At 38.8% G+C, this 17,692-nt stretch overlaps 1 protein-coding gene across 6 annotated transcripts in view; it reads right to left on the bottom strand.

Annotated features, from left to right (window-relative positions):
- Positions 1-11,878, bottom strand: part of MAK (male germ cell associated kinase) — a 31,737-nt gene extending 19,859 nt beyond the window's left edge. For 4 of the 6 annotated variants that reach the window (XM_060774802.2, XM_060774804.2, XM_060774803.2 and 1 more), the window contains exons 1-5: positions 11,678-11,877; positions 4,079-4,360; positions 3,239-3,293; positions 1,674-1,795; positions 959-1,038 (exon numbers count right to left, since the gene is read on the bottom strand). In XM_060774802.2, the coding sequence (XP_060630785.2) occupies positions 959-1,038; positions 1,674-1,795; positions 3,239-3,293; positions 4,079-4,179 (358 nt within the window). In that variant the 5' untranslated portion in view covers positions 4,180-4,360; positions 11,678-11,877. Of the gene's footprint in view, positions 1-958; positions 1,039-1,673; positions 1,796-3,238; positions 3,294-4,078; positions 4,361-11,677 lie in introns of all 6 variants that reach the window. The other 2 variants (XM_060774807.2, XM_060774806.2) reach the window with 2 other exon arrangements.
- Between the last annotated feature and the right edge of the window lie 5,814 nt (positions 11,879-17,692).

The following is a 17,692-nucleotide window of genomic DNA, read 5'->3' as shown; positions in this document are numbered from 1 at the left end:
CTCCAACATTACTACCAAAAGGTTACAAATCGGTTTTTGGTCAACTTTAGATTCGGTTTGGTTATCTGGAGTGCTGATTCAGAAAACTGCATTGGATAGAACACATCAGCTCTAGATTCTGATACAGAACGTATGCCATCCAGTAGTTGCCATCTGTTTGCGCACAGAAAACCATATTTAATAATCTAGAGCTGATGTGGTTTATCCAATGCAATTTTCTGAATCAGCACCCCAAATAAACCAAGGAATAGGCCTAAAAATTAAGACACCAAGGCATCCCCACTTCCAGCTGCTACATGGAATGACTCTGCTCGGGGAAGGGAGGAGGAGAAGCAGCAGTCAGGAGACTTGTTGTCATGTCTTTCATGAGTAGTCAGCCTCTTCCCTCCCAACATTCCCATTGCCACAGCACTATAAGAGTGTTTCATGAGACCAGTCGCTCCCATTGCAACGGTGTAGTAACAGTGAAGCTGCGGACCATATTTTCGTTTTTGTGGACCACTGGTTGTCCACAGACTACAGGTTGGGAACCATTGCTTTAAATCATGCAATATTAAATAACTAAAACCTAGGCTTGCCAACTGGTAGAAGGATTTTAATTCAATAACCACTTTTAAAATAATTAACATAAGGGTAGCTATTGAAAATAATGACTAGTGAGGCATTTAAAGTTTGCATTAATGAGCCAAAGTCAACAAATCATTGTAAGAAGAAAAGATGAAATAGTCAAACTTGAGAAGCAACCACCCCCACCCTTTCAGAACAATAAGCATACAAAAAAGCAGAGAAAGAATTGCCATCTCATATTCCGCTATAATTTAATTACAAATGCACAACACTTTTCTTCAGGGCATGAAGAATCTTTCAGTTAGTATTTTTCCAGTTACAAATAAATCTGAGTCATCACCTACACTCACTTCTCTTTGTAGAAAAAAAATCAGAGTAGCAAGAAACTTACCATGTTTATGTATAAAAGCTAAGCCTTGTAATATCTGATACATAATGTTCCTGATGACAGACTCCGGGAACAATTTATTTCTGTGAGTAAATAAATAAATCACATCAACACATTTTGATAAGATTAAAATTTTGTCTGCCTAGGAAGCAGGGTTTTTTATAGTTAAAACAAATAAGAGATCTTAATAGCTTGATATAAATGATATTTGTTCTTGAGAATTCATATCCCATTTTGCAACCTAAGGGTGCCAAAATGGTTAACAATAATTAAAACCTAGTGTCAATCACAGCATAGTTCACAACTATGACAAATTTTAATTGACTGATATATATGAATGAATGACAGTAATATTCAAGGCTTTCAATTTTTCCTATGACACATAAATAGGAATTACATCTCCAATTAAACTCCATTCTAAAACCACAAATGGAAAATCAAACCAAACATGAGTGACATAATTTCTTTTCTCTGGGGAAAATAGGTGAGAAAAATTAAGATGTTTTATATCAAAATAAGAACAACCAGTGGAATTAGTACAGATGACACAATTGCATCAGGGTCTTTGAGATTCTCAGTCAAATTCTGACAATTTTACATTATTCTAATACCAATGGTTTTTCCTTGATAAAAAAAATTAAGAATTAAGAAGAACTCAAAAATGTCCAACAAATATTAAGAAATATGATGCAGTACTACTTATTAAATGCTAACATACCTATCTTTCATTAGCTGATAGAGATTTTCCTTCATATATTCGAAGACAAAATAAAGATGGTCATTTTCTCGAATAACTTCTTTCAGCTTTATTACATTTGCATGATTAAGTTTTTTCAGGGACTGCAAGACATCAAGATGAAATATTTTGGTGTTGTATTTGATTCTAAAACCGAACAGAAGTCTGCAGTCTGGAATTAAATCACCCCCAGTTTTGCCACATAAAAAATAGGGTTCAGAGCAAATACATTAAGAAGGTCCAACATGGAGCTACTTGCCTCTCCTAAATGTACACAGATCTCTTTACTTTTAGAATTTGAAACAGAAGTAAAATCTAACCTGCTACTGAAAAATATATATGAAAAAGTCCATTTAACTCCACACAAGGACATCATAAAACTGAAAACCCACTTAGTCAATCATTACCGTTTTTTGGTGTATTTTTTTTAACGAAGCAGGAGTCCTGTTTGCCCAGCTTACACTACTCTATACTATAGTATTGTAATCAGATTTTAGACAAGATTTTTTATAATTGTTATACCTTCTGAGCTATCAAATATTTCTGTGCAATGTCTTCCTAAATTCTGCAAAATGACACCTATTTCCTCTGATCTATTTTAAATGAACAAGAAAAAGTTTGCACTTAGCAAGCAAGTTTAATTGCTACCCATAAGCAGCAGAAAATGTTTGCACTTCTAAGGTGAGGGATGAATACCTCAGGGCCCTTCCACACAGCCATATAACCGAGAATATCAAGGCAGATAATCCACAATATTTTAAGTGGATTTTCTGAGTCCACACTGCCATATGATCCAGTTCAAAGCAGATAATGTGGGATTTTATGCAGCTTTGTTGAAGACCCCGGTCTTTGTTCATTTACACTGAATATAGCATATATCCTTTTTGAGCAACTTTCTTTCTTCAAAGGCCTCTGGGAGTACAGTAAGACCCCTTCTCCACTGTCATATAAAATCCAGATTATCTGCTTTGAGCTGGATTTCATGGCAGTGTAGACTCATATAATCCAATTTAAAGCAGATAATTTGAACTGGATTATATGGCAGTGAAGAAGGGACCTAAGTAGGAGAGCACCACAGCTAAATTCCAGCAAAACACTAGCAGAATTAAATTCTTACTAATGCAGTATGCATAGTCCTATGGGCGGGGGGTGGGGGTGGGATCTATACAATATATCATCAATGCCCTAACTTTGAAAATGTACAACTCCTAGCACAATTGATTTGGACTAACACAACAACATTGCTAGACAAATATAATTCATAAATGTCCTGCAAGCATTTTCTGCTGTCCCAAAGATTGCTCCTTCAACAGTCCACCATTATTTCAATACCAGCAATATAATGGGAGGTTCAAACTGGAAGAGAGTGATGTATAGCACAAAACAACAAGCACAAAATATCTGAACAGATCTGCCAAGAAAACCCTGTGATAAGGTCATCTTTGGGTCACCACAAGAAAATTACTTGAAGGCACACAGTAAAAGCAAACATAAGGCACCAGAGAAAAGGGTTTCAGATATAACACTTCTCTCAAAATTGACACTACCTTGACTTCCCTCAGATTCATACATTCATCCCAAGAGTAGAACTTTCTTTTCATTCTGAAATAATAATAATAAAAATATGAGTAATCATACTTCAAATAACAGGGGGAACACAAAGAGAAAATAAAAAGGGGAGCAAGATCATTACTTAAAATGAGTTTAAATTTGATTTAATTGATATCAAGACAAGTCTGAATTGTAAAAATGACAATAATGAAAATGAAACAAAAACTGTTACAACGAATTGCAAAGACGTTAAACCTGAATGTGCAATACAGAAGTATAACAACCTTTCTCTGGCAGTGCTAACTTACAAGGAACTGAGCCCACACAGCAAGGATGGGCAAATTATGGCCCTCCAAATAATAACAGACTGCACTCCCCCACAGCACTAGACAAGTTGAGGAAAAGTGGGGATTATAGTTATATAATTTCAGGAAGTCAATACCTTGCCCACTGCTAGCATTCTGAGTCCCGAGGTTACAGTTTATTCAGCCAGAGGAAGTCTCCCAAGCACATTAAAATGATCAACCATCTCAATATATTTTACACAGGCATTAATATGGGGAAAACAGACTTGAATTATGCAACATGGTTCACCAAGAATCTAATTACACAAAATTCCTATATGGCTTAAAGAGAACAATAAGACTGCTCTTTTCTCCTTAATATTACTGCATTAAAGTTTCCTCGAACACTAATCACACTGGCTATATAGACACATACTTACCTAATACTTCTAGATAAATGCTATGCTGACCACTGTAGGGCTTACTTCTAAATAGATATGTACAGACCACACTGTGAAGCATTAAAAAATATGGAGATTTAATACAGCTTACCTTTTGATGGCCACAAGCTCCCCAGATTCATTGCTCTTCCCCATTAACACGCTGCCATAAGTTCCATCCCCAAGTTGCTTCATTGTTGTGTAGCGATTCATTTTGTAATATCAGGCCAGCCAAATTCTAAATTGTAATTTTCCTGAATGGTGCTGTCACATGAGTGAGTAGTCTGTCATAGTAGTTGCTTAAGTCATCAGCCTTCTTTCCCAGTATTATAACCACTATATTCGGAAATAACGTAGTAGCGAAGGGAATAATTCTGCCATTCTTACAGGCATCCTGAAAAACAATACAAATTTTTTATTTAAATATTTTATGAAAAAATACATGATTGACACAAAACAACAATCTAAAGTAATGTTTTCTTATAATAAAAATAAAGATGCAGAGTGTATCTAAACCAAGTGTATCTATTTATTTATTACATACATAAATAAATAAATCGAACATCAATATAGTCTTCATTCCTAGCATCAAAATTCCCTCTGCAATTTTTGGACCACGTAGGGTGGTTTTTGGGGGTTTTTTTATGGAAACTCTCATCATTGCTTTTAAATTCTCAGACTGATCAAAGAACAAAATCTCTAGATGCTCAAAGGTTCTCTACCCTGTAGGTAAAAACAAAACACAAAGGATTACTAATGAAGCAGTGACCAATCTCATTATGGCTTCTATACATTATGGACCATTACAGCTAACCTCTGCTGTTCATGCAATATATTAGATCAAATACTAATTCTGACAGATATCTCACAAGCCTTTACACATTTGTGTTGGAATGAGCTTGCATCAAACAAAACAGGAATATTTCTATTTGCACATGGTTGCATTGTTAGACTAAATCAATATTTAATTCCAGCCTGTTGGTAAGTGATGATTTAGCATACAATGGGTAGGTATATAACAGATAGGGAAGAAAGGAAATAGATATTGTTTACTGAACCTATTCAACGTTTTCTCCGTTAAAAAAAAATATTATCTTTAAGCCAATTACTATCAGCCCAGAGACTATTTTGTGCAGTTTCATCTCCTGAGTCATACCTAGACCAAGGATATAAATATATGACATCACATTCCCCTGGGAGCAACCTGCTGGGAGGAGAGGGAAAAAATCCTATTGTAAACAACAGATTGTTCTTTATTGGTGAGGACATGCTACCAGTAATCCCCGCAAGCAGGATTAAAGAAGGATTAAAGCAGAGGACAGATAAAGGACAAATTGCCATACTCAATTGATCTTAACAGTATTTGAAAAGTTGCAGGAAAAAATAGCTAATGAATAAAAATTACACTCACTGAACCAATATGCTGTAATGTTATTCTTTTAAACACAAGTTTAAACAAAAAATAATGTCTGCTATGGCAGCAATAATGCAATAGCTGAAACAAAATCTACAAAAATATGCATACATATTTTCCCCTAGAGCTGCGTGACAACTTCCAGCACAAAACCTCTTACACCGTACAAAGCCCTTCAGAACTGCATAGACTATCAAAAAAACGCACATCTTAAGCTGTCAGTCAGCACTTACTAAGTGTCCATGAGCACTATTAGTATAAAATTACAATCAAAAACTCACCATATAAATACACATACTCATTATGGACAACAGAAAAGCTACAAAGAAAGATATATAATACTTCAAAAATATTGTGAAATGACTTGTCCAAAGGATTACACCGAAGCAAAAGAAACAGCATAGAGTCTGTTTTGTCGATCTAAAAATACAACTAAATAACATGATTTTTATTTACATTTTTTGTTAAATACAAATTCGAAATTAGAACATAGTAAATTCTTAAAGACCTAATTTAATACCATTATTAAATGCGAGGTTTTCAAAAGGCAATAGAGTGTTAGGTCCCTGCCACACAGCTAAATAAAATCCCACATTTTCTGCTTTGAACTGGAATATATGGCAGTTTGGACTCAGATATTTAGATATTGTGGGATTTTCAGCCTTGATATTCTGGGTTGTATGGCTGCGTGGAAGGGCCCTTAGAAAAAATAGGATAAAGTATGACAGTTTTCCCTCAAACGTTTAAGATTTCATGCTCTTGAGATAGCTGAGCTAATCAAAGGAAGTGACATTATTTAGGATGCTTACTAGGCACTGCTTCTTGTTAACTAAGGATTATTGTAGAAAAAGTGTGAAACCAGGCTATAAATGCTGCTTACAAAACAGCAAATTATGCAATATGGAATTGTTGTAATCGCAGCTTAATTGAATGTGGTGTCATAAAGTTTCTCCTAAAAGTGTGAGACAAGGAGAAATGATGGACTTTGTGCACTTCTTAAAGACCAGTAGAGTGAATGGTAATGTGTATTAGCCTAAAAATGTATTTCGTGCTTTATTGTGTAGGTCAGTGTTACTCAAACTGGCAGCTTCTGAATAAACTGCAAGACATTTGCTGCTGGTCCCTGGTTAGTTTCCAAGAAAGAAAGAATCAAATATAGAAAATGGGTATAAACATTGTACAGTTCTCTGATACATTAGGAAAATAAATTTGCTAGTCCACCATATTAGAAAGTTTGAGAAACACTGTCCATGAACCTATTTAGGATCTAATACCACGCAAGAGGAAAAGCAAAAAAATATAACAAAAGGCATTTGCAGTAAAAACCCAATTATGCCATATCAAGTACAACGACAGTGCAATACCACATCGACAGCATAGAACTTGTGGTGGGTAGCGCATAGCAAACTTGTTTTGTGCAATCATGTCAAACAAAAGTTAAAAGAAGCAGCAGCACAGCTTTAAGTGCCTTAAAGTCTCCTGACCATTTATGGCATATGGTTTTCTTAGACAAGGAATACTCAAGAGGTGGTTTTGCCAGTTATTTCCTCTGATGGTCTGTTCCCATGCTTCTCATATAACTACTGTTGATAACAAATGGTAATAGGATGCTAAAATGTTTATACTTACAAATTATTGAGTTCATCAGCTCACCAGACAAGACTAAAACATATAAATTTGCTAGGTTTCTTTACTATGGCTATTATAGTACATGTTTGAGGTATAATCATGCTACATCTCGTGGGTGTTAGTGCAGCTTGTAAAAAATCTGTCTGAGGCCCCTTCTACACTGCCAGATAATTCAGGTTATCAAAACACAAAATCCACATACTAGATTATTTTAGACTCCTTCCACACAGCTGAAAAAAATCCCACATTTTTTGCTTTGAACTAGCAGTGTGAACTCAGATAACCTGGTTCAAAGCAGATATTGGGGGATTTTCTGCCTTGATATTCTGGGTTATATGACTGTGTGGGAGGGCCCACAGGTTCCTCTGACTGAGGCCCCTTCTACACAGCCAGATAATCCAGGTTATCAAAGCAGAAAATCCACATTATCTGTTTTGAACTGGATTATCTGAGGCCTCTTCCACATATCTGTATAAAATCCAGATTATCTGCTTTGAACTGGATGATATTTATTTATTTACTTTATTTATATACCGCTTTTCTCAGCCCTCAGGAGACTCAAAGCGGTGAACAACATCGATACAAAACATCACGAGACAAATATAGGGCAATTAAAAACAATTGTAACATAAATCATTAACATCAGAATAACAATAATTAGCGCCTCAACAGTAAAATCAGAACCCAGTCTCATCATCCATTATTCCATTCCTATGTTCAATTACACTGTTTAATCAAATGCTTGTTCGAACAGCCAGGTCTTCACTTTCCTCCGGAAAGCCAGCAAGGAGGGACCTGATCTGATATCTGCAGGCAGGGCATTCCACAGCCGAGGGGCCACCACTGAGAAGGCCCTGTCTCTTGTCCCCGCCAAGCACGCCTGTGATGCAGGCGGGACAGAGAGCAGGGCCGCCCCAAATGATCTTAAGTGTCCTAGTCGGTTTATAGGAGGAGATGCGTTCGGAGAGGTAAGTAGGGCCAGAACCGTTTAGGGCTTTATAGGCTAACGCCAGCACTTTGAATTGTGCCCGGTAGCAAACTGGCAGCCAGTGGAGCTGGCGCAACAGAGGAGTAGTATGCTCCCTGAGTGCCGCTCCTGTTAGCAACCTGGCTGCCGAACGCTGGACCATTTGAAGCTTTCGAGCAGTCTTCAAAGGCAACCCCACGTAGAGAGCGTTGCAGTAGTCTATACAGGATGTAACCAGAGCGTGGACTACCGTGGCCAAGTCAGACCAAGGTATGGGCGCAGCTGGCGAACAAGTTTTAACTGTGCCAATGCCTCCCTGGTGATATGGCAGTGTGGACTCAGATAACTTGGTTCAAAACAGATATTGTGGGTTATCTGCCTTGATATTTTAGGTTATATGGCTGTCTTGAAAGCCTGTCTTGATTCATTTTTTACCTACCTCTCCCATCTCTCCTCTCTCCGCTTGAGGCGGGTCACAACACAGTCAAAACACACAAGTACTTTAAAAATTCTATTAACACATATTAAAATGCAGTTCCATAAAAATACACATGAAAACATTTCTGTAAAATATACATTAATCACACATTAATCACTTTAAAGGGATTTTGCTAAGATGTTCCTCTTAACAACTGCAAATTGTTAGTGTTTTGACTGGAACTGAATGCTCACATGGATTACACAATTAATATTTTGAAAGTATTAATCTTGCTTCCGTTTTCTTTCCATATTTACTTTAACAGAATAAACTGAAGAAGTTAATAAAGAGTGACACGTGGTTGCCAAGGTATACCTTGTCTGAAATGTTGGGACCAGAAGTAATATGGATTTCAGATTATTATTATTATTATTATTATTATTAGGATTTATTAAGATTTTGGAGCACCTGTATTTACATATGCATACATAATGAGATACCTTGGAGGTGAAATCCAGGTCTGAAATTCATTTATGTTTAATATACACTGTATATACATAGCCCTAAAGTAATTTTATATGCAACATCTTAAATTAATTGTGTGCTTGAAACCTTGTGAAAGCTGAGCTATCAGAAAGCAAAGGTGTCACTTTCTCAGCCACCCCTTCTGGACAATCTTGGAGCATTTCGGATTTCCTGATCAGGGATGCTCAAAAATATTCTCCTTCTCAATGAAAGTGACAAGATTGCCCAGGGGTAAGTTCCATTATATTCAGTGAGACACACCCTTTGTGATTAGGACAGGCATGCAAGTAAATCCCATTGAGTAGGAGAAAGTAGACCAGCACAATGTGTGGATGTACAGGTGATCCTCGAGTTACAAACATCTGACTTAAAGAACGGGGCGAGGCAACAGGAAATGAGAGAAATATACTCCTAGAAAGGGAAATTCACTCCTGGACTGGAAGAGTTATCATGAGGAAAAGGTGTCTCCAATGAAGCTTTAGTTCCAATCCTTGTTTCAGCAAGTCAACCTTTTCAAAATCCAGTTATCAAAAGGGATAGAAGGTGAGGTGAAGTCTTCTGAACTGGGGAACAGACAGCAAAACAAATCCCACAGGTGTATTGACCTTTCCCTATACTCTCCAGAGCTTATACATACACACACACACACAAACACATATGTGTGTGTATGTACATATATGAGTGTGAATGTGCATATGACACACACATACATAGGTAAAGATTTCTCTTGACACTAAGTCTAGCCATGTCTGACTCTGGGAGGTGGTGCTCTTCTCATTTTCTAAGCCAAAAACCCGCTGTTGCCAGTGGTCATGTGGACAGCATTACTGCATTGAGCACCCTTACCTTCCCGCAGAAGCGGTACCTATTGATCTACTCACATTTGCATGTTTTTCAAACTGCTAGGTTGGCAGAAGCTGGGCCTAACACTGGGAGCCCACCCCGTTCCCCGGATTCGAACTGCCAACTTTTCCGTCAGCAAGTTCAGCAGCTCAGTGGTTTAACCTGCTACGTCACCCCCCACCCCCACCCCCACACACATACATACATACATACACATGTTGGAGTTACACTTTAAAAATGTACATGTTCTGATTTACATACAAACTTAAAATAAGAACAACCCTACAGAACCTACACTGCTCATAACTTGGGGCTTGCCTATATACAGAAATGGTTTAAAATAAATCTAAAATAGTGCAGAAATTGGATGACTCCAGAAGAGTGGTTCTCAAACTTTGGTCCCCCTGTTGCTTTGGACTTCAGCTTCCAGAGCTCCCTGATCATTGGGTGAACTGCCTGGGGGAAAAGCCAATGGAATTTTGGGCTGAATCAAAAGGAATATAGTGTCTAGATTGAGGGAAGTCATTGTGCCTTTTTATTCAGCTTTGGTTAGACCTCACCTGGAATACTGTGTCCAATTCTGGGCACCACAGTTCAAAATTTATATTACATGTAATATTACTAATAATATTACAATATAATAGTACAGTACAATATAGTAATATTTAATACTGATATTGTACTATGATAGTAATATAATATACTGTATGTATATATACCTTGTACGCCGATCTGAATCCCCTTTGGGGTGAGAAGGGTGGCATATAAATGTCGCAAATAAATAAATAAATAAAATATTGACAAGTTGGAACGTGTCCAGAGGAGGGTGACTAAAATGATCAAAGGTCTAGAGACCATGAATCCCTATGAGGAGCGGCTTAATGAGTTGGGTATTATTATTATTATTATTATTAACTTTATTTGTACCCCGCTAGCATCTCCCGAAGGACTCGATGCGGCTTACAAAGGCCAAGGCCACAATAAAACAACAATATAACAATTACATATAAACCAAAGCAAAGCAAAAACATTAAAGCAATAACAGTAAACAATAAAACAACACACTGTGATACAATAAAAACTAGGCCGGGCAAACATAATGGGTACAGATTAAGTGCTGAGTGATATATAAGGATTTTTGGATAGGTGCAATGTGCGGACAATCTTAATGTCTAATAAAGTGCTTTTGGGACATATTGCTGGGGTTTTCCTATTCTGGAAAGGCACACCGGAATAGCCAGGTCTTCAAGCTCTTCTTAAAGACTGCCAACGTAGGGGCTTGTCTGATGTCCTTGGGGAGGGAGTTCCAGAGTCGAGGGGCCACCACAGAGAAGGCCCTGTCCCTCGTCCCCACCAGCCGCGCTTGCGACGCAGGTGGGATCGTGAGCAGGGCCTCTCCGGATGAACGAAGAGAGCGTGAGGGTTCATAGATGGAGATGCGGTCACGCAGGGTATGTTTAGCCTGCAGAAAAGAAGGCTGAGAGGTGCCATGATGGCCATGTATAAATATGTGAAAGGATGTCATAAGGATGAGGGAGCAAGCTTGTTTGCTGCTGGCCTGGAAACTAGCAATGGCTTCAACTTACACTACAGGAAAGGAGATTACTTCTAAACGTTTAGAAAAACTTCCTGACGGTAAGAGCTGTTCAACAGAGGAACTCTCTGCCTCGTGGTGGAAACACCTTCCTTGGAAACTTTTAAACAGAGGCTGGATGGCCATCTGTCGGAGATTCTTTGATTATGCTTTTCCTGCATGGCAGGGGGTGGACGAGATGACTCACGTGATCTCTTCCAACTCTTTGATTCTGGGAGTTGTCGTCCAAAAAAGAAGGGCCGAAGTTTGGGCAGGACGGCTCTAGAAGTGCTGGGAAAGGCCTTCCCCCCGCCCATTTGGCCCCCGACTGCCCGCACTCACTGCCGCCAAGCTCCTCGCCGCCTAGGGAGTCTCCTAGGCCTCCCCCTCCGGGTCCTTCTGCCCCCTCGGGCCGCCTCATCCCCACCTCCGACTCTGCCCGGCCCGGGCTCTCCTCACCGGCGGTGACACGTTGCCTAGGCAACCGTCCGCTTCGCCAATACGCCGAGCTCGCGCCCGCACTCTCCAGGCACGCAAGGAGTGGGCGGGGCCACGAAAGCCTAACGGCGCGCGGAGGGAGGAAGAAGGGATTGTAGTGGTAGGTAGAGTGACAGAAGGGGGCGGGCGCGCCGCGACTTTCTGCAGTCCTGATTGGCTAGCGGCGAGCAAACGTTCCATTGCGTGAACCCTACCTGAAGGAGTAGCGTGTCAGTCACAGAAAATCTTCTATACACATTCCCCCTCCCTTTCCCCAACACGGCTACTTCTGAATATATATACTCAACCTGTAATTAAGAATGCATGCAAAAAAAGAAGAAGAAGAATGCATCCAATCATGGGCAAACTTGGACCCTCCAGGTGTTTACAAGCAAGATTATTATTAATATTATTATTAGTATTTTATTTTTTACTCGCCACTCCTTGTGGCTCAAGGCAGGTTACAACATAGCTGAAACACATTATCATCATTCATCTATCTATCTATCTATCTATCTTCTTCTTTCACACACACACATCACACCAAATTTGGCAACAAAACGTCTCACAACAAAAGGAGAGACCATCACTCAAAAAAAATGATTTTGTCATTTTGGAGTTGGGGTTGCTGGGATTTATAGTTTACCTATAATCAAAGAGCATTTTGAACTTCAATGATGGAATTGAACCAAACTTGGCACACAGGACTCCCCTGACCAATAGAAAACACTACAAGGGTTTGATGGGCATTGACCTTGAGTTTTGGAGTTGTAGTTCACCTACATCCAAAGAGCACTGTGGACTCAAACAATGATGGATCTGGACCAAACCTGGCACGAATACTCAATATGCCCAAATATGAACACAGATGGAGTTTGGGGGAAATAGACCTTGACATTTGGGAGTTGTAGTTACTGCGATTTACAGTTCACCTACAATCAAAGAACATTCTGAACCCCACCAATGACAGAATTGGGGCAGACTTCCCACAAAGAACCCCCATGACCAATAGAAAATGCTGTGTTTTATGGTGGTCTTTGGCGACTCTTCTGACACCCCCTTGCAACCCCCCCCCCCAGGGATCCCCACCCCCAGGTTGAAAAATGATGCCTTAAGGCCATCCAGCCCAACTCCCTTCATCGGGGCAAGAAAACATTAAAGCCTTCCTGACAAAGACCCATCCAGCCATAGATATAGATAAATATATATGATTCACACACACACACATGTTTATGACAGATATAGTACCATAGATTGAAAGGGACCCCTAAAGAAGGACATTTATATGTTGCATGTTCCAGAGTAGGCAAACCTGACAATCTTTACATCAGCACTGACAAAGAAACAACAAAAAATACTGTTTACCCACGAGGATAGAGAAATTACATATATTAGAAACCAACACTTTCTCATTATTTTATTTTCCAGATCACCAGACAGGGCCACAGCAACGCATGGCAGGAGACCGCTAGTAAATATATAAAATACACATATTAAAATATATTTTTACAAATACATATATTTGAACAAAGAACAAAGATTAAAATATAGTGAACACAACACATGAGTTTAAAATTCATGAGGAAAACTGACTGGATAGGCCTGCTGGGAGAGACAGGTCTTCAAATGTGTTTTAATTTCTGACAGCTCGTTTAGCTGTTAGATCATTTCCGGCAGGTCATTCCAGAGTCTTGATTTTAAACACACTATTTTTGAATAATTTTATGCATGAACCAAAGTTTGTATCCATTGAATCATCAGACAGTGAAGGTGTCACTATCTCAGCGCCCATGTGGACAATTGTGAATTTTGGAGCAATGTTAAAGCGTTATAGTTATTTGGCATTTCAAAATCAAGGATTTGTGCAGAAAGCAGGCTCCAGGTGCCCATTCCTTACTTAAGTGTAGCAGCATTTATCTAAGTACTCTTAGGATAGGTACAACTTACCATGTGTTACTATTTATTCAAAATAACTGTAAATCTGTCTCAGAAATACTATAGGAGTTAGTTGTTGTGAGTTTTCTGGGGTGCATGGCCATGTTCCAGAAGCATTCTCTCCTGACGTTTCACCTTCATCTATGATAGGTATCCTCAGAGGTTGTGAGGTCTGTTGGAAACTAGGCAAGTGAGGTTTATGTATCTGTGAAATGTCCAGGGTGGGAGACTCTTGTCTGTTGGAGACAATGTGAATGTTGCAACTGGCCACCTTGATCAGCATTGAATGGCCTTGCAGCTTCAAAGCCTGGCTACTTCCTGCCTGTGGGAATCCTTTGTTGGGAGGTGTTAGCTGGCCCCAATTGTTTCCTGTCTGGAATTCCCCTGTTTTTTGAGTGTTGCTCTTTATTTATTGTCCTCATTTTAGAGTTTTTAAATTATGTACAACCTAAAAAGATCTACAGATCCACTAAGAAAATACAACAAATGCTACATTCAGCAAAGGACAAATTCAAGAATAAGATTATACCTTTATTAAATCCACACCACAATGCTATAAAACACAGAAAAATCTCCCTAAGTTGTTATGAATGTGAAATTTTACAAAGCGGGATGGTACTGTTATTTCCATACATAAAACTGAAAATTTGCTCACTTCAAATGTAACTTCCCTAGTTGCCAGCCCTTTTCTCCTCTTCTTATTCGCAACATCCTAAAAGTAACCAAGATGAAATAGCCATTTGGTGTTTTTATTATTTATATATATATTTATTTATTTATTTATTAGGAGCATTTCTATCCCATCCTTTTCCACCCCCTAAGAGGGACTCAGGACGGCTACCAACAGGCACTATTCAGTACCACACAATAAATAACATAGCATAAAATACACACAGCATACATTTAAATTATTATAAATATACATTAAAAACAGTTTGCCATTTAAAATCTAATCCTTTCACTCAAACAGAATAGAAAACACAACGAAAGCAGCACACAAATCCATTTGCTTTATTTCTTGGATGGCTGCTTTAGAATGCAGATGTTTGACAAACATACTTCATGGTCAGATTATGTGAGGAAATGTTTTAGTGTCTTGGTCATTTTGCAAGCATGGGGATGGGAGGATATATTATTATTATTATTATTATTATTATTAAACTTTATTTGTAGCCCGCTAGCATCTCCCGAAGGACTCGATGCGGCTTACAAAGGCCAAGGCCTCAATACACAACATAACAATACACTTAAAGCAAATTAAAACAATTAAATCAGTATTAAAACAACAAAACCACAAGCAATAAACAATACATCAAACAGGATAAAACTAGGCCAGGCCAGAGTAAAGGGTACAGGATTAAAAGTGCTGATGTGACAGGTGATATGTAGGGATTATAGGGCAAGTGCAGTGTGCAGTGTGCGGCAATCTTAATTCTAATAAAGTGCTTCTGGGACTTGGTATTGGAGATTTCCTAATCGGGAAAGGCACATCGGAACAGCCAGGTCTTCAAATTCTTTCTGAAGACTGCCAATGTAGGGGCCTGTCTAAGATCTTTGGGGAGAGTGTTCCAGAGACGGGGGGCCACCACGGAAAAGGCCCTGTCTCGTGTCCCCACCAAACGTGCTGGCGACGCAGGCGGGATCACGAGCAGGGCCTCACCAGATGAGCGTAGTGAACGCGTGGGTTCGTAGACGGAGATGCGGTCACGCAGGTAGGCTGGTCCCAAACTGTTCAGGGCTTTGTAGATAAACACCTGTACCTTAAATTGGGCTCGGAAGATAAACGGCAGCCAGTGGAGCTCCTTGAACAGGAGGGTTGACATATAACATTCAAAGGTACAACGGCCCTCAAGGGGAGACCGCTATTATGGATGTTGCCTTTCCAAAAAAACCCCCCAAAATTGACCGATTTACTAATTTGAATGCCTTACATGAGTGGCACCTGTTTTTCAAGAGGCAATTGCAAAGGCCTATTTGGGACGGGAGAAGCGTGAGAATTGAATTGACCTACCCCAATTGTTGCACCTGCCTCTTGAAACTCACTGGCCCCCACACTGTAAATTTAAACCTGTGTTGACAGATACATCGATTCAATGGCAAGTCAACTGTGTAGAAAATCAGGGCAACAGACCATTTTCTGGAATCCAAAGGATATGTTGATGGGAAAGACTTTTTATAAGTAGATAGAAGTTCAAACAAAGTGCTGAAAAACATAATGCCATAAACCATAAAGCAAAAAGCCATGGTATTATTGATTAAATAAAACCAATTTCCATTCTCATTTTTGAGGTGGAGAAAAAAGGATAAAAATGAGCTGCATGGAATACATTTGCTATACAAATATCACTCATTCATACAATGATGTCCATCAAAATTTAGATTTAATCAGCAGGTGTATACAGAAATTAGACTGAATCATCACCTATATATATGTTCTGTCTCCCAGGAGCCTGGTTTGCCTTATTTTACAGTTGCTTGAAGTTGCTCCCCCTTGCATTTTCTCCTAGGGCTGCTGCAGCTCTGCAAGAGCCCTGAAAGTTAACAGTTTCAGAGGCTGGGAAGCCAGCCTGCAGTCCTCTTTGCAACTATTGGCCTAGAGAGCAGCTCTTTGGTTTTGGAGTCCGCCAATTCTTCTGGGCTTGAGATCTCCATTTTTGAATAACTTAATATTGTATATTAAGCTATATTAAGACTATTGAGATATTAAGCTATATTAAGCTATATTGAGAATTAAGATATTATAGATAGATACTGAGTTATAGCTGATTGAGATACTACAGATAGATAAGCTTAACTGAGAAGATTGAGTTATATAGTTACAGAGAGACAGATTTCACTGCTTTGTCTCCAGAACTAACCTTAAGCTATAGATAGGGGGAAAACCTGCTTTTTTCTAACTATGATGGCACACCAGGAAGATCTAATGAGAAACTAAATGTGTCTGGCTATTTTCCCAGTGACCATCGGTATGCCCTAAATTACTTTAATGCCCCCAAAAATAAAACTCTAAAAACAAGATTAAATTCAACAATTGTTTACTGAATAATCAAGGTATAAACGTACAGTTTGATTAGTGAAATATAAACTCTGAGGTAACAACTATAATTTCTATGAGGTAAATATAACTACTAACTATGGCATATTCTATAATCTATAAACTTTGGCAAATATATGGCAAATATAACTATTCTATGAAACGTGTTATCTATGAACTCTCTATCTATAGGGCAAATATGTGATAAGGATGGCCTGTTCAAATTGCTAGGCCAGACCAGACACTTTCTGGTAACTATCTATAAACTATGACCAAAAGGAATGCCATTAGTTCTATCACCAGCCCATTCTGGCTCTGAGTCAGAATGGGCTGCACCAACTGAGCTCAGACTCTAGGGGGAACCTAAGCTTCTCCCCTAAACTTGGCAAAATGGAACAGTCCAACAGGCAACAAGGAAATAATACTAGGCCGAGACATCACACTAACCATGGCAGCTTAGGGTTAGGGTGAAAAGATTCCAGGATCTTCTCTGCCTTCTGGGGGAAAGTTGACTCTGATTGGAGAAAAAGAGAAAGAAAGAATATCTCTGTGGTTTCATCTATTGATTGTTTGTTTGTAACTTTGATAAGCTGTGCCAAGTCTGCAAGGATTCTGAATAAATATCATATCCTTTTTGATGTTTAAAACCAGTAATAGCCTCAGTTGCTGAGTATCTCAAGCTTCTCAAGAAAGACACCTGCAGTTCGCTCAGACATAGAGAGAAGCACGTCGCAGTTTTATTTTTATAGCGTCTGGGTGGACGGCACAATATATCTTATGAAATAAGATATGTTGACATTTGAGCCTTTAAATTTTCAACATTTCTTGTCGTCATCATCGTTGTCATCATCATCATCATCTTTCAAACCTTAATAATGAGAAAAATAATGAAGAGCTCAGAGAGGGAATCA

This window comes from Anolis sagrei, chromosome 4, assembly GCF_037176765.1.
Source record: "Anolis sagrei isolate rAnoSag1 chromosome 4, rAnoSag1.mat, whole genome shotgun sequence".
Classification (NCBI taxonomy): domain Eukaryota; kingdom Metazoa; phylum Chordata; class Lepidosauria; order Squamata; family Dactyloidae; genus Anolis; species Anolis sagrei.
The sequence above is the reverse complement of the archived record's forward strand: the minus strand, read 5'-3'. Positions and strand labels throughout refer to the sequence as shown.